The sequence below is a fragment of the Vigna unguiculata genome, chromosome 1 (genome assembly GCF_037176805.1).
Source record: "Vigna unguiculata cultivar grain cowpea cultivar isolate G323 ecotype 2 chromosome 1, ASM3717680v1, whole genome shotgun sequence".
Classification (NCBI taxonomy): Eukaryota; Viridiplantae; Streptophyta; class Magnoliopsida; order Fabales; family Fabaceae; genus Vigna; species Vigna unguiculata.
The window spans coordinates 33,129,951-33,155,694 of NC_140792.1; the positions used below are offsets into that span (position 1 = coordinate 33,129,951).

Consider the following 25,744-nt stretch of genomic DNA (forward strand, 5'->3'; position numbering starts at 1 on the left):
TCAAATTGATCTTATGAAAGTTTGATTATATGAGCTATGTATATCTATTTATATCAGTATTACTATTCAATTTGTTTCTTATATACGTGAATTACAATAAGGTTTGAGTATTTTATTCTCCTAATAACATTACATTGGTGTAGATAACTGATGTGCAAATATGGCATCTAATGTTTGTTTGGTTTTTTTATGACTATATTAATTTATATTTTTATATTCCTTTTTTACTAAAACAATTAACATATTTGCACTAGTGATTGGCTAAAATGTATATGTTTTTAAGTACAAAGAAAAATGGTAAGGTAATTAAGATTATAGACTTTGGGATGGATTATCATGTTACATTTATCCTTTGAAAGCCCTTATTTATCATACAAAAAAGAAGAAAAAAAAATGAAGATGTGTATATGTCACAAGACTTGAAAAAGTTTTAATATTCAATGAACAAGAAGAATAATAAAGTAAAAATAAGGTAAATAATAATATTCTTATAGTAATTTGAATGCTTATATTTAATTTGCTCATATGTGTAATTTGTATAGTCAAATTCATATTAATAGTATAACAATGTTATCTTCTGTTGGTTATTTTTCCTACTTAAAATTTGTCATTAATATCTTTACTATTATATCTTTACATTTTAAAATATTAATTGTTTATTTTATTTATTTGCAGGACCAAATATTTGGAGGACCAAAATATTCGAAGATACTGTATTTTATTATTGTATTTAAATTACTTATTTGTATTTATTGTTAGATATTAATGGTATACCTTTTCATCATAAATGTAATGAATATTTTATTTTATATATTTCAATTTTTATATGTGATGTTTATTTATTTTAACATTGTAGAATAATTTATCTATTGTTATGGCGCGATAGTAATATGTGACATATCAATTCAATTTTCAATAATAATGATAAATATTTTATTATAAAAATAATTAATAGTGATATCAAAAGTTGACATTGTCACTCTTGCAAATAATTAAAAGTGATAATTATTTTTGTTACAATAAAAAAAATATTTTAATAAGATTTAAAAATATTGTCACAAATACAATAATGATTAAAGTACCAATTGTGACAACTAATATGTCACTATTATCTTATGTATTTGTGACAATTTATTATTGTTACTATTACATACAATTAAAAGTGACAATTATTTTTGTCACAATAAAACCTAATTTTTGTGACATTTGAAAATATTGTCACAAATACAATAGTGATAAGATTTCTAGTGACAATTTAATTTTTGTCACAAATTAATTGTGACATATTTATAATTTTTAGTGATGAATATGTGTATCACTAAAACTATTTTTTCTTGTAGGTAGGATTTTATCTTAACAGAAGTCGTGACATGCTTCTACTACTTCAGTTCGATGGTTAAAAGTCGTCCATGAACATTTCTTCACAACGAAGTTTATGTAAGCACTTGACCTTGCATGTAATTATTTTAAAAACGAACCCATATGTGTAATTTTGAAATCAAATTGATCTTGTTTGGTAAACTCTATTATTATCTAGACTCTGCCATCAAATATTTCATAGAATGGGTGATAAAAGACAAACAAGTAAATTTGTATATATTGCACCACATAGTGTATCTTGTTAAGCATAAATCAATTATGATTCACGGAGAACCTAGATTATAAAATAAACAAACCCTAGATCCATGCAATGAAACGATATAATGAAGCTGAGAATATTAAAAGAATAAGGAGACCTAAATCACAAATAAAGCTAATATGAATCGAGTCAAAAACTTTTCAAAAAGAAAGAGCATATTGAGAAGCACAATAGAGTGAGGATTGAACAAGTACAAAACCAATAACTGCGGGTGCAAAAATCGCGTGGAACAAAGAATGAAATATCAAGTTCCGTCTATTTTGAGTGAATCAAAATATCAACTTACTTGACAAAAAAAAAATCTCAAATTTTATTTTATTTTTATTTTTTTAGTTTGTTTATTTTATTACAAGCACATATGCTATAAGTTACAGTATAAAACTACACAAAAAAAATAAAAATAAAAATAAAAAAAAAATATATATATATATATATATATATATATATATATATATATATATATATATATATATATATATATATATATATATATATCATGATGCAACACACTCCAATAAAAGAATAAAACATTTAATTAATTAGTAGAGCTAATAATAATAACTTGAGAATAAGCGCTTAAAATGCAAAAGATAAGTTTTACACACTAACCAAACTTAATGCATAATATAAAAGTGGATAAAAATATTTTGGCATAATTTTGATTTAAAATATAGGTTAAATTACTCTTTTGGTCTCTCTATTTGTCATGAAATTTTATTTTGGTCCTCATGTTTTTCGTTATCTTAATTTGGTCCTCATTTTCTTAAAAATGACTCAATTTGGTCATCACCGTTAACTTTGACCACACGGTGTTAAAGTCAATGTCACGTGTCAATTTCTGATTTTTTTTTTGAATTTTTTTTTTGAATTTTTTGAATTTTATTTTTATTTTTGACACGTGTCATTTCACCATTGTGCCACGTGTCAAAGTGACTCAATTTAGTCCCTATATTTGTTTTTAGTTTCAATTTAGTCCCAATTTTTGTAAAAATGAAGCAATATTATCCCTCCTTAGATTGAAACTCAATTTAATCTTTGTATACAACTTATGATGATATTCTTAATAAACTTGTCATTTTTATTAAATATTTATAGAAATATTTTTAAATAATTTTTTTTAGTTTAATTATTAAACAAAGTTAAACCCCAAACTTAATTTCAAAAATTAACAAATTTGTCATCACATATAAAGGCATCAAGTGTATCATATTATACAAACTTGGTAAAGATTAAAAATCAAATAACTTGTCACACATAAATTTAGGAACTAAATTTCCAGTTCAAAACAAAATCAAGGTCTAATGTTTTGTGTAGAATTTAAAGTTAATTTAAAATATTTATAGAAATATTTAATAAAAACGTTAATTTTAGTAAGAATATCACCACAAAATTTATAAAAAAGTAAATTTAGTGTCAATTTGAGGAAGGACAATATTGTTTCATTTTTACAAAAAATGAGACTAAATTGAAACTAAAAACAAATATAGGGACCAAATTGAGTCACTTTGACACGTGGCAAAACTGTGAAGTGACACGTGTCAAAAAGAAAAAAAATTAAAAAAATATATAAAAATATTAAAAAAATTCAAAAAAAAAAAAATTCAAAAAAACCAGAAATTGACACGTAGCGTTGACTTTAATACCGTCTGGTCAAAGTTAACGGTGAGGACCAAATTGAGTCATTTTTAAGAAAATGGTGACCAAATTGAGACAACGAAAAACGTGAGTACCAAAATGAAATTTCATGACAAATAGAGGAACCAAAAAGGTAATTTAACCTAAAATATATTATAAAATCTTATAATGACGTTAAATTAGACATATGGTCACATGCTCTCCATTATATTTAACTCCTGCAAAACTATGTTCTTATGCGTAAGAAAAATTATTTAAGTCATGCTTTTGTTGTTTATTGAATCAAAAAGTTTCTTATCAATTTTTTTTCCGGCTTTTCCTCTGTCTAGTGTTGGAAAGATGTGATGTTGTCGCGGAGAGAAAATATTTAATACTTCATAGTCTTCGAAATAACGAGCAGAACCAAAAAAAATACTTAAGAACACGATTTCAAAATCCATTTTCATAATATTTGGTACATTTTAAATTAAAAAAATACAAGTAGTATGATTAAATATCATGTCCATGCAAAAAATATGGTAAGTGGCATAGGTTACTGAGTACATCTGGAATCCATTGGGCAAACTCTCTCCCTTCAAAGTTGACTTGGAAACACTGTTTTCCCATCCCATCTCATCTCTGCGTTTGCAATTCAGAGAACTATGGCTGAATCATTTCTCTTCAGCATCGCAGAGTTACTCATAGCAAAGCTTGCTTCTCGTGCTTTTGAAGAAGCTTCTCGAGTGGTGGGTTTATACGATGATCTTCAAGATCTTACAAACACTCTTTCTTTAGTCAAGGCTGTGCTGTTAGATGCTCAGCAAAAGCAGCAGCACAACCATCAGCTCCGCCAATGGCTCACTCAACTCAAAACTGTCTTCTCTGATGCCGAAGATCTTTTGGACGAATTTGAGTGTCAAACACTGCGAAACAAAGTGGTCAAAGCTCATGGTAACACCCAAGACAAGGTAAGTCACTTCTCCTCAAGCTCCAATCCACTTGTTTTTCGTTACAAAATGGCTCAACAAATTAAAGATATCAGTAACAGACTAGACAAGGTTGCAGCTGATAGGCATAAGTTTAGTCTTCAAATAATTGATGTTGACACACGTGTTGTTCATCGGAGAGATGTGACACACTCCCGTGTCAGTGATTCAGATGTGATAGGAAGAGAACAGGATAAAGAAAATATCATAGAGCTTTTGATGCAGCAGAATCTTAGTGATGACGATACACGTCTATCTATTATCCCCATTGTTGGGATTGGAGGCTTGGGAAAGACTACACTTGCAAAATTTGTTTTCAATGATAATAGAATCCAGGACTACTTCCCATTGAAGATGTGGGTGTGTGTTTCTGATGACTTTGACATTAAACAACTGATTATCAAAATCATCAATTCCGCTAACGATGCAACCTCTGCTGATGCCCCTTCTCAGCAACCAAATTGGAACATGTTGGATCTGGACCAACTGCAAAATCAACTGAAAAACAAACTTTCCGGTCAAAAATTCTTACTCGTATTGGACGACGTATGGAACGAAAACCGTGTTAGATGGCTTGAGTTGCTAAGTTTAATCCAAGTAAGTGCAGCCGGAAGTAAAGTTGTAGTGACAACACGTAGTCATTCAATTGCTTCTATGATGGGCACTGTTCCCTCTCACATTTTAGATGGTCTTTCTGAGGAGGATTCATTGTCTCTGTTTGTCAAGTGGGCATTTAAGGAAGGAGAAGAGGAAAGACATCCTCACTTAGTAAATATCGGAAGAAGAATTGTGAAAAAATGCAGAGGGGTTCCGTTGGCGGTGAGAACATTAGGGAGTTTACTATTCTCAAAATTTGAAGCCTATGAATGGGAATATGTGAGTGACAATGAAATATGGAATTTACCTCAGGAAAATGATGACATTTTACCTGCTCTTAAATTGAGTTATGATCTCATGCCGTCCTATTTAAGGCAATGTTTTGCATTGTTTTCTCTTTACCCGAAGGATTATCAATTCATTAGCAATGAAATAACTTGGCTTTGGGGGGCACTTGGACTCATTGCGCTACCAAACACAAATAGGACACTCCAAGATGTGGGCAATCAATATTTGCAAGAACTTCAGTCGAGATCCTTTCTGCAAGATTTTCAAAACTTTGTCACTTTTTATAATTTTAGAATACATGATTTGGTGCATGATCTCGCGCTATTTGTTGCGAGAGATGAGAGCCTACATGTGAATTCCAACATTCAAAATATTCCAGATAATGTTCGTCATCTGTCTTTTGCTGAAAGCAGTTTGTTTGGCAATTTAGTCATCAAAAAATCAGTAGCTGTGAGAACAATACGGTTTCCAAATGGTGCAGTAGCTGTCAACGGTGAAGCTTTGGTAAATACTTGTGTGTCAAAGTTCAAATGCTTGCGAGTTTTAGATTTACATGGTTCGACATTCGAGACTTTGCCCCACACCATTGCTAAGCTGAAACATTTGAGATATTTGGACATTAGCCACAATCCCAACATTAAGAGACTCCCCGAGTCTATGTGCAAGCTCCAAAGTTTGCAAATATTGATGCTTAACGATTGCATGGAGCTAGAAGCATTGCCCAAAGGATTAAGAAAACTTATCTCTCTTCGTTGTCTGCAGTTTAGCACAAAGCAAATTGTTTTGCCTGTAAATGAGATCGCCAACTTGGGGTCACTTGAACAGTTGAGTATTGATTCATGCCATAATGTGGAGTCCATCTTTGGAGGGGTGAAATTCCCTGCTCTTAAAACATTGTGCGTTAACAATTGTCAGAGTCTCAAGTCTTTGTCGCTGGATGGTAAGAATTTTCCTCAATTAGAAATATTTGTTGTTCATGCCTGCGATAATTTGGACTTGGAACTGGGGAAGGGCCACCATGAAGAAGAAAGCTCCAAGCTGAAGTTAAAAGTTGTTGTATTTTCAAGTTTATCACAGCTAGTGGCCTTGCCTGAATGGCTTCAGGAAGTTGTCACCTTACAATGCTTGATTTTTTTCAATTGCCCCAATATTGAAACATTTCCCGATTGGTTAACAACTCTCACTGATCTGAAAATACTTACTATAATAAATTGTCCACAGTTGGTATCTCTCCCAGATAATATCCATCTCCTCACAGCCCTTGAAAGTTTGAAGATCGAAGATTGTGCTGATTTATGTAAAAAATATGAGCCCTATGTTGGAGAATTTTGGCCCAAAGTATCACACATAAAAAACATTTTCATTCAAGAACCAGAAGAAGAAGAAGAATCAGATGAAGAAGAAGATGTAGTTTGAAGTTCCTTATTGTCTTTATTTGTTCTTTTATTAAGGTGTTTTCCATAATGTTGATTTCTTTTTACGGTTTTCCATTTTGTCTCATGAAAATTGTTGGGGCTTTTAGTTAAAGCATTTCAATTTAAAAGACCTACATGACTTGGCTGTGTAACAGTGCTAAGTTTGTTTTTTTTCTTTTATCGCATTGCTTTATTCAACCATTGATATTGTTATACACAACTTCAGCATTTCATTTATATTTATAAATATAATAAAATATTTCAGTGTGCTTAAACCAATTAGATACATTTATGGTAAAATCTGTCTTCATATGAAAAAAAAATTGAAGACAAATAAAATAGTCTGAATGTCCATCTTAGTGAGCATACATTACATACTTACAAACACATAATTATTTCTGCACCAGCTTATATACCTTTTCGCTCTTTGCCTCAAGTTTTATTAATTTCAAACACACACAACAACATATCGGACTTTTACCATCTTTAGTGAGCTAGCATAGCACGATTATTGTTAAGAATATAAGTGTGAGTTTAAGTTTCATATTGACCAGAAATGAGAAAGTAGACCACTATATAAAAATAAAGACCCATAAACCCATTGCCTTAAGATTTTGGGTTGAGAGTGGTGTCAATGCCTTATATGGTTAGGCTCAGGTCTCATTGGTGTTAGTGAAACTCCTTCCTTTATAAACCTAACAAGTGGTATCAGAGCCGATGGTTAAAACCGGCTCAGACGAGTGCAGTATGGTCCTAGTATCGAAAAAAAACGGCAGTACAGAAAAGGGTAGAAAAGGATCCCGTTAAGAAAAAAACGGCGGTACAAAAAAGGAGTACTCGTGGTTGGGAATGCTTCCGCTGGAGGGGGAGTGTACCAATGTGGTTGAAGGGACTCACCCTTGAGAGAGAAATGAGAAAGTAGAGCACTATATAAGAATAAAGATCGGGCAGAAAAGGAGTACTCGTCCCTTATATGGTTAATCTCAGGTCTCATTGGTATTTGATCTCCCCGGTGAAACCCCTTCTTTATAACTCTAACAATCATGTAGGAAAAAAATAAATCAAAGTCTATTACAAAATGTTCAAAAACAGCAGTATCAATTATTGAAACAGTTGAATAATATTATTATACACAAAAATATTTTAATAGAGTTTGAATGCTTAATACAAAGACTATTTTAAAATTATTCAATGGTACATGTAAGCTATGAACACTTTATAAAATTCTAAAAGTTATTTTTTATTTTCTTGAGAATGTCTCTAAACACAGAAGAAAAAAATAATTAAAATATTGATCAATTCATCTTTAAAGTTATCTTTTTTAAGTTTATTGCACGATTAATTTTAAAAATTAATTATGTTCCTTGAGTTTATTTCTATCGAAGTGATATAAAAGTTGTTAAATCTTGCCACAACAAAAGTGAAGAAGAACACAATTGTAATAATGTTCACGTTCTTCTATTTATCGGAGAACACAATAATTTCTGTGTGATAAAAGTGAAAACAGCATAAAGATTAGATAAATTGATGTAAAATGATCTTTTCACTTTGGTTCTGGTGACAACTGACTTTGATCTTCTTATAACATATTCACTTTGACAGTGACATTAGTACCATTAGTATCTGATTTTTTAAATTGATATGAAAATGAGATGATGATGAATAATTTTAGAATACATATTTGATTTTTTATTTATTTATTTTAATTATGTTAAATATTGTTTCAATAAATTTTTATAAAATTATTTAATTTTTTAATTCATTCTCATGAGGGTAATTTTACCTCCACAAATATATAAAGAAGTTTCATTAACTAATATATAATAATTTAATGTCATGAAATATGTTTATCAACATCTAGTAAATTTGAATTATTACTAATTTAATTTTTTTCCCTTACAATTTCATTCGAGCTGTTTCATCTAAGTGGTATATTATAATCTTTATTAATATAAATAATATAAATCTCATTAGAATTTAAAAAAAATAAGTAAAAGGATATTTAAAATATTTGAAATTTGATTATTTGACTTCTTTTTATATTTTTCAAAAATATTTTTTAATTTTTTATTAACATAAGTGAAATTACTCAAAACATTTACAAAACTAAAGATATTTTAGTCGTCATGGAATTTTTTAGTTATGTGTAATTGTTTATTAATTTATACAACTCTTGGATTATCTAGTTTGAGATTTATAAAATAATTTATTTTTAAATATTTAACATTGAAGAAAATATAACATGTTCTTTTAATATTGAATATTTGATAATATCATGCTCTATTTGTTGTTATTTTTATATATTTTTCATAAAAATTATTTAATTAATATTGAAATGGTTAAAATATCTTTTTTGTCTCAATTTTTGTCAAATTATGTCAAATCAGTCTTAATGTTGTTTCTGTGTTCAGATAGGTCTTAATTTTTGTCAATTTTGTTCAATTAGTTTTTTTTTTTGCTAACACCGTTTAAATCATTAACGGTCATGAACAGTGACTACCACATGTCACTTTGTGTTTTTATTTTTTTTTTATTTTTTTTTTATTTTTTTTTATTTTTTAAATTTTTTTTTTAAATTTCAACGTGTCAATCTAGCAGCGTGTCACATGTTAGAGTCAATGTTTTATATTCAATTTGGTTCCTATATTTGTTATTTTTGTTCAATTTAGTCCCAATTTTTATTAAAATTGAACAATTTTGTTCCCGCCAAAGATGAGACCAAATTTAATTTTTATATAAAAATTATAATGATGTGAATTTTAATATATTATATAAAAATATTTATTTAAAAATGTGAATTTTAATATAAAAATTAAATTTGGTTTCAAGTTGGAGAGGGACAAAATTGGTTCATGTTAACAAAAATTGGGACTAAATTGAACAAGAATCATGAATATAGGGATCAAATTGAATATAAAATATTGATTCTGACACGTGGCACACGGCTGGATTGACACGTGGACATTTAAAAAAAATTAAAAATACCACAAAGTGACAGGTGGCAGTCAATGATTTAAACTATGTTAGCAAAAAAGGACCTAATTGAACAAAATTGACGAAAATTATGACCTATTTGAGCACACAAACAAAATTATGACTGATTTGACAAAACTTACGAAAATTAGGACCAAAATGGTATTTTAACCTAGGGTTAAATATGTTTTTGGTCCCTCAAGTTTCATTGAATTTTAGAATTAGTCTCTCTTCGAAACTTTATATCAATTTTGTCCTTCATTTTTAGAAATACAAGGATTTAGTCCTTCTTACCCAATTTTGATAGGTTTATTTGACATTTTAAACGCGTTTTATGATAACATTTGAGTTAATATTGAAGCGAAAATGTGTCAAACGGTGTAAACAATTCAAATACTATCATGAAATGCGCTTGAATGGTCAGATAAACTTAATAAAATTTGGTTAAAAGGACTAAATTCACGCATTATTAAAGATGAAGGACTAAATTGGTCCAAAATTTTGAAGAGGGACTAATTCCAAATTTTACTGAAACTTGAGGGATCAAAAACATATTTAACCATTTAACCTATTAAAATAATAAGAAACAGGTATCATTTTTGCCGTAATTTTTAATCATTTTACATTAACAAAATTAACTCTTTAATTTTTAACCTAGTCCTCATTTTGATAATTTTTTTCAAGAAGCAATTGGGTTAAGCAAAACAAGAGTGAAATCCAATAAAGTGTACAAGAAAGGTCAAAACGAGAAATTTCAAAAGATCACCTACACCGAGTGCCATGAATGACGCCCAACACCATAAGACCATAGAGGAAATTCTTCATTGGATTTGGGTGCCACAAGCCTAGTGCTTAGTGTCACCACTTAGTGTTGACTTGCGTTGAATGCTACTTCCCAGTTGGTGAATCATGTTGAGCGTCGCTTGCATAAAGACTTCTTTTCTTGCCTTTGAGTGCATGTGCTCAATGTGGAATGACTAAGGATGAGTGCTAGTTAAACAAAGAATTGCATTTATGTTAAAGCATCTAAGGTCGAGTGTTTAGCACCGGACACTGCTTTTGTTGATGTGATACTTTTTTCTCCTTAGAGAGAGAGAGAGAGGGAGTTTTTGAGTTTTGAAAAAGTGAAAAACACATTCTTTTGAAGACATTTAGGGTTGCTAAGGTTTCTTGGAAGATTTCTTGTCTCCTCTTTGGATCTCATCTTCTTCTATTGTTCATTTTTCTTTGTGTGCTCTTAATGATAATGAAAAGTTAAATAAAAATAGTAAAAAATAATCATGAGTGTTGCACGAGTTAAGATACTAATTCATTACATACTACAAACATACATATGATTATTTCTTCATCACCTTTTATACATTTTTGTTCGTTAGGGTTTTCCTTATTTCAATTTTCATAAAAGTTTTATTATCTACATAGCTTATCTTTTAAATTTTATTTCCATTGGCTAATGTATTTCAAATACATATAACATATTGAACTTTTTAAAGGAATTTGAATGCTTAATACTAAGATTTTTAAAAATATTTAATGGTATATGTAATTTTATGAACACTTTTATAAAATTCTAAAATTCGTTTTTTACTTGAAAATGTCCCTAAATACACGAGAAAAAATAACTAAAATAATTCAATTCTAAAGTTATCTTTCTAAGTTTACTGCACAATTAAATTTTGTGAAAATTAATTATATTCCTTGAGTAGTAGATACATCACTCCTTGTATATCTCCATTGAATTGGTATAAAAGTTGTACAACCTTGCGACAACAAAAGTGATGAGGAATGGTCAGATGCAACACAATTTGTAATAATCACTAGTGCAGATTTAACATTTTACTTCGCCTTATAGGCCTCGGTTATAGAGGAACCGAAGCCTATGAGGAGGCGGTGGCATTTTTGCAATTTCGTCCAACTATATTGCCTCGGGTCCACTAAAAACTGGTGCAATAAGGGGTTTTAGGCCTCGGTTGCAAAAGAACCGAAGCCTATAAGGCAACCTAGTAACCTTAATTTCAAAAATGCCACCAGTGTCAGTATTATTGGCCTCGAGTTTTTATTGAACGAGGCAATAAAGGGCTTTATGCCTCGGTTATTAATTGAACCGAGGCCATAAAGCCTCTAATAATTCCCAATTCGCAAACGCTCACTGTTCATTGTCTCCCACAACTCTCTTCCCTCTGCGCGAACCCTCCAATTTTTGGTCTCCGGCGAGCTTCATCCAGCGGCTGTGCCAGCAGCTAAGGTTTTTCATCGGAGCCGCCTTACCTCAACCCCGTGAAACCTCCTCCATCACGACCGTTGCGCCGCCTCTGAACGGCTTGCTCCTCCGTCTCTTTCTCTCGCGCATAACTCAACACCTAAGCCCTAAGCTGCCATCTCTAGCATCCCACCGTGGTCCGCTGCGATTGTCGCTCTCGCTCAACTCCTGCATCTGATCGCTACTCTGCCACTTCGAAACCCTTGTCTTCCGCTGCAATTTCCAACGAAGGTTTCACTCTCCGTTCTCGTAAGTCAAGTTGGAGCTACAACAAACTGGTTTCATCCTAACTCAACTCCATTGGTGTTGTTCTGGTGTTTTATTCATTCTATTTGTTGCTCACTGCATTTTGGGGACTCTGATGGGGGTTTTGAAAGGGGAAGCATGTATGTTATTTTGTGTTTACCGAATGTGGCTGAGCCGAGAGTGGTGGATCCTTGAACCACGTTTCTGTTGCCAGTGACGACAATTTTGTCTATGCCATCTACTATGAACATCATGTTATGCAGATTCTGTCCAATGTTCACCTTCTCGTTATAGATCCTTGATTTTACATATATGATTGTTCTTGCAGGATGATTGTTTCCCATTGCAGCAAGTGCATTCACTGCTGCTTGGATTGTTCTGTGTGTCCCTGCACCATCTTGTGCTACTGTGAAATGGGGTTGTTTCTGAATTGGTTGCAACGTTCCGAGTATATGGCTTCGGTTCGACCACAACCGGAACCGAAAAGAGGGTATTTTTGCTTCGCTTAACACCCGGGACCAAAAGTTACCCGTTTTTGCCTCACCCCAATATGCCTCGGTTCTAGAACCGGGGCAGAATATTAAAAATAACCGAGGCCAAAAGGCCTTATTGCACTAGTGAATGTTCATGTTTTCTCTATTTAAAAGGAAAATACACTAGTATAGTAAAAGGATATTACATCTGGTTTTTTGGACATATTACATCGATTTTATAATCGATGTTATATTAGATGATGTAATAAGTAGAAGACATATTAGAACGGTTGGTAAAACTGATGTAATATAGAAAATAGATATTACATTGGTTGTTCGTGAGAACCGATGTAATATCTTGTACTGTATTTTTTTGTCAAATACAGTACCAATTTTTCTAGCTTCTAATCCAAAATTTGCAAATTTAAATAGATTCCAGAGCACACAATTGAAGTACTTGATGATATAAATCATGTGGACTAACATATTACAAACAATAACATCATTCTCTTCAACTTCAATTTCTTACTTCTGCAGGCTAAAATAGGTTTACTGTTCATCATAAACTATATAATACCACAATCCAAAAGTTTCACAAGCCAAAACCCTATTAAAGTTAGAAGCCAAATGAGAAAAAACAAGCAAAGAGCACCAATTATAGAAGTTTCTCCCTAGAAATAAAAACTTAAAGAAAAGGTAGTAATATTTCATAAAAAATGAAACTGAACAAAAGATATGAAATGTGTGAAGTCATCAAACCTCATCAATAGGGCACCAGCACTTCACCCCTGTGAACCTATTATAACCCAAAATGTGTGCAAGCTATATTTTAAACCCATTGAGAGCAAACAATCTAATTCATATATTCATAAGTGAACCCAATATTTAGAAGGCTTGATTAAAAATTGGTATCATCATTGCTTCACAAGTGCCTTCTACTTCATATATTCAGAAGTGATGGAGAGGAAACTCACTAAAAAAATAATGTCATTGTGTATTCCCAACCCACCACGATCTCTTTCACGAAAAAAATGGAAATCCACGCCCTCCTTCCTTTTCGCATTCTTGTTTAGCTTAACCTCCTCGCTATCACATAATCCGAAGCTAGGAAACATGGAAGAAGCAACAATTGATATTTGGGCTTTCCTAGAAACCCCTTCCATGATCTAGTGCTCTATTTTTTAGTGAACCAATCAACGAGAAAAGAATAAAGAAAGGGAAGTTAGGGTTACGTTGGCTTGAAACAAACCCTAGACCCCAACAAAAGCCACAAACATTGGAAAGCTTGCCGTCTTACACCACCACACTTCAACCCACAACACCTGAAGACAAAAAACCCTCTCGCTGGTGACGGATGGGAAGAATGGCATCACTGGTGGTGGCTAGGAACGAAGTTAGAGATGCGCAGGTTGAGTGCAATGCAGTTGCGGCCTAGGGCTAGGGTTTAACAACCACAATAGAGACCCAAAAATAGCTCTTGTTCGACATTTCAAATGGAAAACGACGTTTAGAAGTGAACAAGGCACAGAACAATGGTGAATGTGGTGTGAACTAGGCGCGAGTGGGTGATGAACTGTTGAAGCCAGGCACGAGAGAAAAGAGGATTTGAACTGAAAGAGATGAAGGGAAAGACGCGTTCTTTAAATAAAAACTTATATTACATCGATTATTTGCGCAACTGATGTTATATTGTTTCAAGTATTTACGAAACTGCCACCACATTATCTATTACATCATTTTTTTGATAAATGATGTTATATGTTGTTGTTATATTCTCATTTTGCACTAGTGATAGTGATTTTTGTATATAAGGAGTGAAAACTTTGTTTAGCTCTTTACATATTTCAAAGCTCATAAAAGCATGCACAAGTGGGAAAAAAGTTATAAATGTTAGAGTATATGAGATGATTTAAAGAGAAGTTTTACTAGTCATATACTAATGCAAAATAGAGCAAATATGTTACACCTTCTACGTTGGTTGGCCAAAAAATAAAAAAATAGCATAAAGATTATGCATGGAAGAGTTGCAATTTTGTTCAACTTTTCTACTTTGGTTACTGTACAAACTGATGTGAAATATCCTTTCTGATTCGGTTCTCATGACAGTCGACTTTGAATTTCTTTATAACATAATTAAATTCCATTTTTTCCTCATCTTTCTTCTTTCTGTTTCTCTCTTGCATAATGTTTCATCTGTCCTCTTGTACAACATGGTTGATGCTCCACTATTAGTGATTACAAATAAATCTATCGATGTGAGTATTGTCTAAAATCGTCCATGTTTTGATAGAGTCCTTACATGACGAGATGCAAATATGTTTATGGGTAGTATCTAAGTTTTTAAATTCAATGTGGGGATAAGTATGTGTAAATATTGGTCCCATCTTCATACTTGTTTGAATACTCATCCTCGTTCCCATTTAAATTATTAAAATATCTACAGTTTATTAGGTAACCTAAAATCGATATATATATATATATATATATATATATATATATATATATATATATATATATATATATATATATATATATATATATATATATATATATATATATATCATTAGTGAAAAAAAAAATCAATGATGAAATATTATGACAGGTGTAGTCCATCATATTACTACAACTTGTTTGATTAATTTATGATTATTTAACTAGTTTAAATTAAGTTGAGAAACTAATTTGAATTGAGGTCCAACGATCTTGCCAGACCTTTACTAAGCAATTGTAAGCGGTTGTAAAGGATCACAACATACTTCTGAACAAAATTCATTTTAACATGCAAAAGAATATCACTTTAATTTAAACAAATATAAACAAAGACTTGGGTTTGATTCTGGATAACTAATCAAAAGGTGAAGATAATGTCATCAACCTAACAAAAAATAATAAGCAAAGATCCGTTGTCGTCCAGTGGTTAGGATATCTGGCTTTCACTCAGGAGACCCGGGTTCAATTTTCGGCAACGGAAAATTAATTTTATATTAGATTATTTAGATTAAATATAAGAATAAATAGAAAAATATAAACTAACATTTTTATGAAAACAATTTTATTATGAATGTGAAATGTGAAAATAATTAACAAAATGTGTGAGGCAAATATTAAACTTGAAAGCTCAAATTAAAATAAACAAAACAAAAATCCATTGTCGTCCAGTGGTTAGGATATCTGGCTTTCACCCAGGAGACCCGGGTTCGATTCCCGGCAATGGAAAATTGATTTTATACTAGGTTATTTAGATTAAATATATGAATAAATAGGAAAAGATAAATCAACATTTTTAAGAAAACAATTTTATCATGAATGTGAAATGTGAAAATAATTAACAAAATGTGTAATGCAAAAATTAAACTTGAAAGCTCAAATTAAAATAAACAAAACATGGGTGCAACTGTGAAAATGAAGTGCCAAGAGGGAAAAATAGTCCAGCCCATTGGTAAGTGTTTATTGGTACAAGTATACAATGTAGGGTGCAAAGAGTATGAAACGTGCCCAGTTCATTAGCAAACAAAACAATAAAACAAGCAAAATATAAGCGGAAGGGTGTAAAATAGGAGTGCAGAAAATACTTCTCAGCCCAATGACAAATAACTAAAATGGGGTGCTGATAATAAGATGGAGGTGCAGGGAGTAAGAATGGGCTTAGCCCAACCAATTTTTTCAAAGGGGGCTGCACCTCCAAATTTTTCTCTCTAGTACCCCCAAGTCTAAGAATTTATGACCATAATAACCTTACCTACTTTGTATTGTGGATGTCGACAACTATACTAATGTTGAAACGAATATTATTTTTGTATTAAAAATGTCAACATCAGCAACTTTTTTTTTAACTTTTTTTTTTTGCTTTGATTCTTGATCCATTTGATGCATTAACCACATTATAACATGTATAAACATTAATACAGTAGTTGGTTAATTTATTTTCAATCATATGAAACTGCTTTAATTTTAAAAAATTTAATTTTAAAAAATTTAAAATGATTTTTATGAAATTGATTTAAAATGATTTCCATGACTACCCATGCATAGTTCCATTAAATAATATATCTGTGACAACAAAATCTAACACCAATTTGTGAGTTTGCTTCCATCATGACCGAATTGCTATAGAATAACAATGGCAAGTCCTATATCATTTAGACCTCTTGAAATTGCCACCTCATAATCCATATCATGCAAAACCAAATTGTTAGGAAACATGCACATGATTCTAGAAAAACTTGGGCTAAAAAAATATCCACACCAAATTCACAACTTTGGAATAAATTAAACAACGACTTTTATTGAAGAAAAAATTTTAAAATAAAGTACATGAATAAAACACAACACCATTTATATTAATCTGTATATAAATGCAAATGGAAGCACAAGACAGTACCTTAAGCCCTAGAATATACGAGAGACCCACGTAAAAAGGTAAAAGCAAAAATTAAATATCAGTACATTAAAAGAAAATAATAATCTAAAGTGAAATTGGATTTAAAAGGCAAAGATCGTATTTTATTTTCAATGGAAGAGAGAAAATTAAGAAAGCAAACTTGAGTCATACATAAGTTCCCAGGGGGGAAAGTTCAAACCTTCTCAGGATCGCGTGTATCTCTCCAATAAGCCATGTATGATATATTAAAAAATGTAAATTTTTGTGATTAGTACAAAAATGATATTTTGGTTGTTAAATAAAAAATAACTTTTATTATTTTAATTGAAAACTAGTATCCTCACCCGTGCATACGTATGAGACGTATTTGTTTTATTTTGTATATTAAAATAATAAAATACTGAAAGTATTATGTAATGAAATATTATGAAAACTAAGTTATATCGTTGTAAATGTTGTTATTAAAGTAATGAAATAGTAAATTTAAGTGATGCAATAATAATTTCAATTTTAAATATAATAAATAGAATTGATATCACAATATAATACATTTAATTGATTTTACGAAATAATTATAATAGCTTATGATCCATGCAAATATTTCTTTTTATTTTAAATTTTTTTAGAATAATAATATAATTATTATTATATTTATTTAACCATTAAAAATAATAATAATATTAATAATATTAATATAAATTATAAATTATAAAAAATTTAAAAGATTAAAACTCTATTTAACAAAAGTATTTAGTATAACAACGTTTTCTATAATTAAAAAAAGTACACTTATAATAATAACACCATTATGAATAGTAATAATAACAATAAAAATAATAATGATACCAATAATAATAATATTTATGCTATAAATATGAATATTAATGCTAACACTAAGGCTGATGTCAACTATAATAATCTATAATTATATATAAAAATATACATTAACAATAAAACAAATAAAAATGACAAGTAATTCAAATACGATCGTGTAGTAAATTAATTTAAGATGTGTGTTTAACTATAATAATAATAATAATAATAATAATAATAATAATACCATTATAATAATATCTCGTAGTGATAAAAATAATAAAAATACAATAATTACATAAATAAAGAGATATACATTTGTTGTGTCCTCTTTTGTTTATACAATTTTATCCTCTTAATTATTATTAGCATAAATACATGCGCTTTCGCGCCTGTGTGTAATGGCGGAGGATAATGGTGGCAGGGGGCCATGCCCCTCCCCCCCCAAAAAAAAATTTGATTTTTTTTATAATAGGTATTTTAATTTTTTTTATTATAAATATTAAGTATTCTGATTTTTTTATTATAGATATTAAATCAAATATTTTATTTCTTTTATAAACATAATAATTAATAATAAATAATAAAATATAAAATTAAACATAATAAAAAATAAAGAATAAAAAAATTTATCAAGATATTTTTTATTTTTTTTATTTATTATGATTTGAGTTTCTCACAAATTATTCTCATATTTCATTCTCACCTGTTTTTTCTTATTTTTGAAGAGAAAAAAAATCTATTATTTTTGCTCTTATTTCTCCAATGTCCTCTTCCATTCTCGTGGGAGAAAAAAAAAAGGTAATTATTTGGTCTCAATTGATAGTGAAATATTAGTTTAATAATTTATTTAATGATCCTCTTTTATATTAATTTTTTTTTTTCATGAATATAAAAGAAAAAATATTGTACTGGGTGTTTCTTTATAACCGAATTTTAATTGTGGTTCTATTATATGTCTTGAGTTCCTGACAAATTGTTCTCATATCTTATTCTCAACCGTTTTCTTTTGTTTTTGAAGAGAAAAAGATCTATTATTTTTGCTCTTATTTCTCCTCTATTCTCTTCCATTCTCGAGGGAGAAAAAAAGAAGGTAATCTTTGGTCTCAATTGATAGTGAAATATTAGTTTAATAATTTATTTAATAAGTTTGTTTTATATTAATTTTTTATTTTATGAACATAGAAGAAAAAATATTATACTATGTATTTTTTTTATAACCGAATTTTAATTGTAGTTCCATTATATGTCTTGAGTTTCTCACAAATTGTTCTTACCTATTTTCTTTTGTTTCTGAAAATATAAATATCTATTATTTTTGCTCTAATCTCTCAACGATTTTCTTTCATTCTCGAAGGAATAAAGAAGAAGATAATTCCTTCTTGTCTAATTTGATAGTAAAATATTAGTTTAATCATTTATTCAATTAACCTCTTGTATATTAATTTTTTACTTTATGAACATAGAAAAAAAATTGTACTGTATGTTTTTTATAACTGAATTTTAAGCGTGCTTTGAATATCATTGAATTTTCTGTTGACAATTTTTTTGATATGTGTGATTTTTTTTTAGTTATTGTTATACTAAATTATGTATTTATTTTTATTTTATCAATGACAATAATGTATAAACTTTTGATGTATTATTTTGGTTCCCCCAACAATTTTTGTCAAGATCCGCCACTCCTTCTGCTGTGTGTATGCATTTTTTAAATATTTGTCTAATTTGATAGTAAAATATTAGTTTAATCATTTATTCAATTAACCTGTTGTATATTAATTTTTTACTTTATGAACATAGAAAAAAAATTGTACTGTATGTTTTTTATAACTGGATTTTAAGCGTGCTTTGAATATCATTGAATTTTCTGTTGACAATTTTTTTGATATGTGTGATTTTTTTTTAGTTATTGTTATACTAAATTATGTATTTATTTTTATTTTATCAATGACAATAATGTATAAACTTTTGATGTATTATTTTGGCTCCCCCAACAATTTTTGTCAAGATCCGCCACTCCTTCTGCTGTGTGTATGCATTTTTTAAATATGTGTGATATTATATTAGTAGGTGATGACATTGTAATGTTATTAAGTTAATATATAAAATAAAATTATATTTATTAAAAATAAAGTGAAATATATCAGAAAAGACGAGAGAATAATTGTTGATAAATAGGAAAAAAAACACCGTATTATAAAAAGCTTCTAAAATAACGGTCAATTTTCAAAAATTTAATAAATAATTATATTTTAAAGGGTAAAATTGAAATTTTGAAATGTGAACACAAAAGAGGAAATTCTCTTTATATATTGTTATAGATTTGTTAAATTGAAATAGTTATTCATAATAAAAATTATTTGTCCATTTTATCATTTTAATAATTTTAGTAACTATTTTTTTAATTCAAACAATTACACAGATATAAAAATAAAGTGAACAACAATACAAATAAAAAAGTACAAGTAATTGAGATATGACCATGTGGTAAATAAATGTAAAATGTGTGTTTAATTATAATAATAATAATAATAATAATAACAACAATAATAATAATAATAACAATAATAATAATAGATAATAATAATAATAACACTAAAATAATATCGTGTAGTGATAAAAATAATAATACAACTACATATATAAAGAGATAAACATTTATTATGTCCTTTATTATTTTTTTAATTTTACCCTCTTAATTGTTATATTTTAAACTTAAATAATTATTTAAAATCAACACAACTTTAAAATAAAGTACATGAATAAAAACACAACACCATTTATATTAATCTGTATATAAATGCAAATGGAAGCACAAGACAGTACCTTAAGCCCTAGAATATACGAGAGACCCACGTAAAAAGGTAAAAGCAAAAGTTAAATATCAGTACATTAAAAGAAAATAATAATCTAAAGTGAAATTGGATTTAAAAGGCAAAGATCGTATTTTATTTTCAATGGAAGAGAGAAAATTAAGAAAGCAAACTTGAGTCATACATAAGTTCCCAGGGGGGAAAGTTCAAACCTTCTCAGGATCGCGTGTATCTCTCCAATAAGCCATGTATGATATATTAAAAAATGTAAATTTTTGTGATTAGTACAAAAATGATATTTTGGTTGTTAAATAAAAAATAACTTTTATTATTTTAATTGAAAATGTAAGGAAAGATGCATTATGAGACGGGAAAGATAACAAGGAAGGTTTCTGCAAATTAGACTTCAAGAGTAACAACTTCAAAGTTCCTTTGCCTAATTATTTGTCTATAATTTTAGAGCACTGTCAGTCTTATAACACATGATGACACAATTATATAACAGCAACAATCTGGAACCAAAACAAGAAATCAATACTAAATTAAAAGTTAGAAAAATATTTTTTTATTGTTGTTTAAGTTATTTTGCTTAAGTGCAAAAATATATGTTTCATATGATGCATTAAAACAGGTTGAAATTATAAAATATAGTTTTAAAATATATAACTATATTTTAAAGGTATAAAAATGTTTAATTTTCTTAAAACATATGAACAAATAGACATGTCAAAGTGAGCCAACCCGGCTCACACGGGTTGATTCACCACGAGCCGGGTTGAAAATGAATTAACCCAACTCGGCTCACTTTCTGGTGAGCCAGAAACTTTATAACCCGGTTCAACCCACCACGGGTTGGTGGGTTAAGTGGGTTGGCTCACCAACCCATCTAAAAAAATTTTTTTTTTTTTTTTTAGTATTCAAATATTTAAATAAATTTTTAAGTAACCTATGAAATGACAATCATAGTAAAATCAAGAACCAATATTTTGATCATGCTCACCACTAATATATGAAGAATTATTTCCAAGAAAGTACCCATTAGTCTAAGAAAGCATGACTAATATTACAAATTTTCTGTCATGCTATTCAACAAAATATAAATAAAAAAAATTATACATTTTTTTCATGCTAATTTAGAAAAAATTGTTTATAAGACGATTACTTGAGTAATTTATTATAAAGATTATAGTTGAAGATTAAAGTATTAACATATATATAACTTGACAATCAAATTAATTAAACATTCAAACTATTCAAATATAGTTAAGCAACATTCTAGCATTTAAAAATATGAAATTGTGAACAAATATAATAGGAGTAGTAAATAATTATTAAAAGAATTTAAAAAAATTAAAAGAAAATTTAAAAAAATTTAAAAAAAATGTAAAAAAATGTTGGTGGGTTAAATGGGTCAACCCACCTTCAACCCGAATCGAACCCATTTAACTTGTGGGTTAAGTGAGCCGGGTTGAGTTCAACCTACTTTTGAAAAAGATGAATTTTTCTCAACCCAATCCGGCTCGAACCCGTGGTGAACTGGGTTGGCTCACGGGTTAAAACCCATTTTGACATCTCTATGAACAAAGATAATTAAAACAAGGGAGAATATATATAAACATGGTTATAGAGTCTAGAAGCATGAATAAGAAAAAAAAGCAGAAATTACCTTTGGTGTTTCTATCATAAAAATGGACAATGATACTATCACTCTCATTTTTTAACTCTCATTCTTTATTTCTTAATATGACTTAGTATGTGTTATTGATTAATGTAACACTATCTTTTTTTTTTTTAAAGAATCAATAGCTCACACTAAGCCATATCAGAAAATAAAATATGAGAGTCAAATTGGAAGTCAAATTATAATTTTCCCATAAAAAAATAATACATTAGTTGAACTAGAAACATAATACACTATGAAGCATATAAAAATAACATATAAAAGGTCTTTCACGTTCGACGTTTTTTATATTTTTATCTGATTTAGGTAAGATGTAAAAGTGGTAGTCATAAATTTATGTTTGGCAAAATAATGGACATAAATTTATGTTTGATGCGTGCAAGACCATACGTGAAGTTAGTGCTTTGGACTTTAAGACCTAAAATTGTGTTTCTATAGTACAAAAAATTATGGGTCAAAATTTATGTTTGACACCGCATAACAGACATAAATTTATGATAGTTAATGCACTGTCAGATGTAAATTTATGTATGCTAATGCATTATTAGACATAAATTTGACAGATTTTTTTTTAATATTCATTTAGGTTAACATAAAATTAACATATGAAATCCAGAAAAGATCTAAAATAAATTTTATCTTTTAACTTACAAAATTAATACTACAATAAGAGTTCAAATCATAATAAAAAAATGGTATAATTACTGATTTGGTACTCTAACTTTTTCGTTTAGTTCAATTTGGTACCCAATCTTTTGGTTTGTTCAATTTAGTACCCCAATTTTCTAAAGAGATTCAATTTGGTCATCTCCATTAGGTTGGAGTTAACATCGTGTCCGTACAGGACACGTGTCAAGCCATGAAATTTTTTATTTTTTTAAAAAAAAAAATATTTTTTTTTCAAAAAAATTAAAAATTGTCACATGTTAGTTTATCATCGTGCCACGTAGCAGTTTACAATCATGACACGTGGCAGTGTAATAGTTGTTTTCAATTTAGTACCCCAATTTAAATTTTTGGTTCAATTTAGTACCCTAATTTTTTAAAATGATCAAATTTCGTCTTTTCCCATTTGAGACTAAATTAGTAAATAAGCTTAATTACAACCTATATATACATGTTACAATAACTTTTTCTAATATATACATCAAATCATTTCACCTAAATACTTAAATTATTTTATTTTTTATATTTTAACCTTTGTAATTTTTTATACATGAAATTTTTTACACTTGTAAAAAATAAAATAATTTGAATATTTAGGTGTAGTGATTTGATGTATAAATTCAAAACAATTATTTTAACATGTTTATATAAGTTATAATTAAGCTTATTTACTAATTTGGTCTCAAATGGGAGAGGACGAAATTGGATCATTTTAAAAATTTTGGGTACTAAATTGAACCAAAAATTTAAATTAGGGTACTAAATTGAAAACAACTATTACACTGCCACATGTCATGATTGTAAGCTGCCACGTGGCACGATGATAAACTGACATGTGGCAGTTTTTAAATTTTTTGAAAAAAAAATTAATTTGTTTGAAAAAAAATTAATTTTTAAAAAAAAAATTAAAAAAAATAAAAATTTCATGGCTTGACATGTGTCCTGTACGAACACGGTGTTAACTTCAACTTAACGGAGTGGACCAAATTGAATCTCTTTAGAAAATTGGAGTACTAAATTGAACAAACCAAAAATTTGGGTACCAAATTGAACTTAACGAAAAAGTTGAGGTACCAAATCAGTAATTATACCTAAAAAAAATCAAGTTGGTTAAAATAATATATATATATATATATATATATATATATATATATATATATATATATATATATATATATATATATATATATATATATATATATATATATATATATATATATATATATATCAGAATACATAAACAATTTAATGCAGCAGGTGGAATGTGAACAACAATTAAAGCTTAATTCCTAGTATCCATCCATCTATATATCGCAGACTACATAAACAAATTAATGAACAACTTGATGCCAACGAGATAGATGTAAGTGGTAGGATTAAAAAACATTACTATGGCTCTTAAGAAAGGCGTATTGGCTACCGAAGATGAACGTTACATGCGAATGAATGTATCAAAGGTTCTGCAATAAACTATCGACCAACCTTATTCCATAACATAAGAGTAGATGCAAGACATATTTACCGACCCTTCAGAATAAAGTCATCCAAATATACAACAAAAATATTTTGGCATAATTTTAATTTAAAATATATTATAAATTTTTTTATGTGATATCAAATTCCGTAGATATTCATATGTCCTCCATTGTTTTAACTCCTGCAAAACTTGTATGTTCTTATATGCTGTAAGAAAAATTATTTAACTTGCTTCTGTTTTTTTTTTACCGAGTCTAAAACTTTTTTTTAGCAAATATATTTTTTCCGTTTCTTCCCTCTGTCTAATTGTGGATATGTCATATGTTGTGACATGTAAGAAAAATATTTAATACTTCATAATCTTCTTCTTCTTTCACTATTATAAGCAAAAAGATGGTAGAAATAGTGGCATTGGTTATTGAGTAGTTCCGATTTCATCAACAAAGTTGACTTAGAAACACTGTTTTCCCTTCCCATCTCTCTCTTGTTTGCATTTCAAACAACAATGGTTGAATCCTTTCTCTTTAGCATCGCAGAGTCGCTTGTAGCAAGACTTGCTTCTGGTGTCTTTGAAGAAGCTTCTCGAGTGGTGGGTTTATACGATCATATCTTGTGTAGGTGTTATCCTGTGTGTAAATATTTCTAAACATTCTTAATACGTATTTCTATATATTCTTAATATTATATTAATAGATAATAATATTATAATATTATTAAATTAATTTACAAAATAAGTTTATATTTATTAAAATTATAAATGAAGAAAAAAATGAAAAATAAATATTGATGAATAAAAAAAAGAGAGTAGAAAGTTTTATAAAAAATATGTAAAAATAAATATCAATTTTTAAAATTTTAACAAATAATTATATTATAAAAAATAAAATTTAAATTATAAACACAGAAAAAATTCTCTTTACATATAGATAAAAGGAATACATATCCTATCGCGGATTATAAAAATCTAAAATAAATTCAAGTTAAGTGGTTAATGTTTTTTATAAAATGATAGGGGTGTGTTACCATTTTTCTTTTTTCCATTTCTTTAGTTTCTTATTTACTTTTTACGTGACCTCTCTTTTGATCTTCGTTTCTCCAATTTCTTTCTTAATTTTTGTCTTGATTCACAATTTTTTTAAAAATAAACCTTACAGACCTGTAAATGATTAGAGAACTTTTAATTTTTGTTTAAATTTTTTCTTCTTTTAATTTTTTTTTCAAACCCTAAATCCTATATAAAATTTCATTGTTATCCTTGTCAATGAAAAAAAATGTTATCCTCTTATATAGTTCATCCTTTTAAGTAAATAAAATTATATATTTTTAATTAAATTTTTATGATTATTTAAATTTTGATGTGATTGTTAAATTATTTTATCATTTTATTTACTCTTTTTCATATACAAAAAATTTAAAAATTTAA

General features: G+C 28.6%; 1 protein-coding gene and 1 non-coding gene across 2 annotated transcripts; both read left to right on the top strand.

Annotated features, from left to right (window-relative positions):
• The first annotated feature begins 3,804 nt into the window (after positions 1-3,804).
• On the top strand, positions 3,805-6,737 carry LOC114194705 (putative disease resistance protein RGA1). The gene is made up of 2 exons (XM_085671663.1): positions 3,805-6,251; positions 6,334-6,737. The coding sequence occupies exons 1-2, from the start codon at positions 3,916-3,918 to the stop codon at positions 6,395-6,397; spliced, it is 2,400 nt and encodes a 799-aa protein (XP_085527789.1). The 5' UTR covers positions 3,805-3,915; the 3' UTR covers positions 6,398-6,737.
• Positions 6,738-15,635: 8,898 nt separating this feature from the next.
• Positions 15,636-15,707, top strand: TRNAE-UUC (transfer RNA glutamic acid (anticodon UUC)). Its single transcript has one exon. It is a non-coding gene; the product is annotated as a tRNA-Glu (tRNA).
• Positions 15,708-25,744: the final 10,037 nt, after the last annotated feature.

What these genes read in the sequence shown, in the direction of transcription:
- LOC114194705 (XM_085671663.1), top strand. Translation starts at nt 3,916, where the DNA reads ATGGCTGAATCATTTCTCTTCAGCATCGCAGAGTTACTCATAGCAAAG. An exon ending in GTTGTCACCTTACAATGCTT is followed by an intron (nt 6,252 to 6,333) that starts GATTTTTTTCAA and finishes CTTACTATAATA; the next exon opens with AATTGTCCACAGTTGGTATC.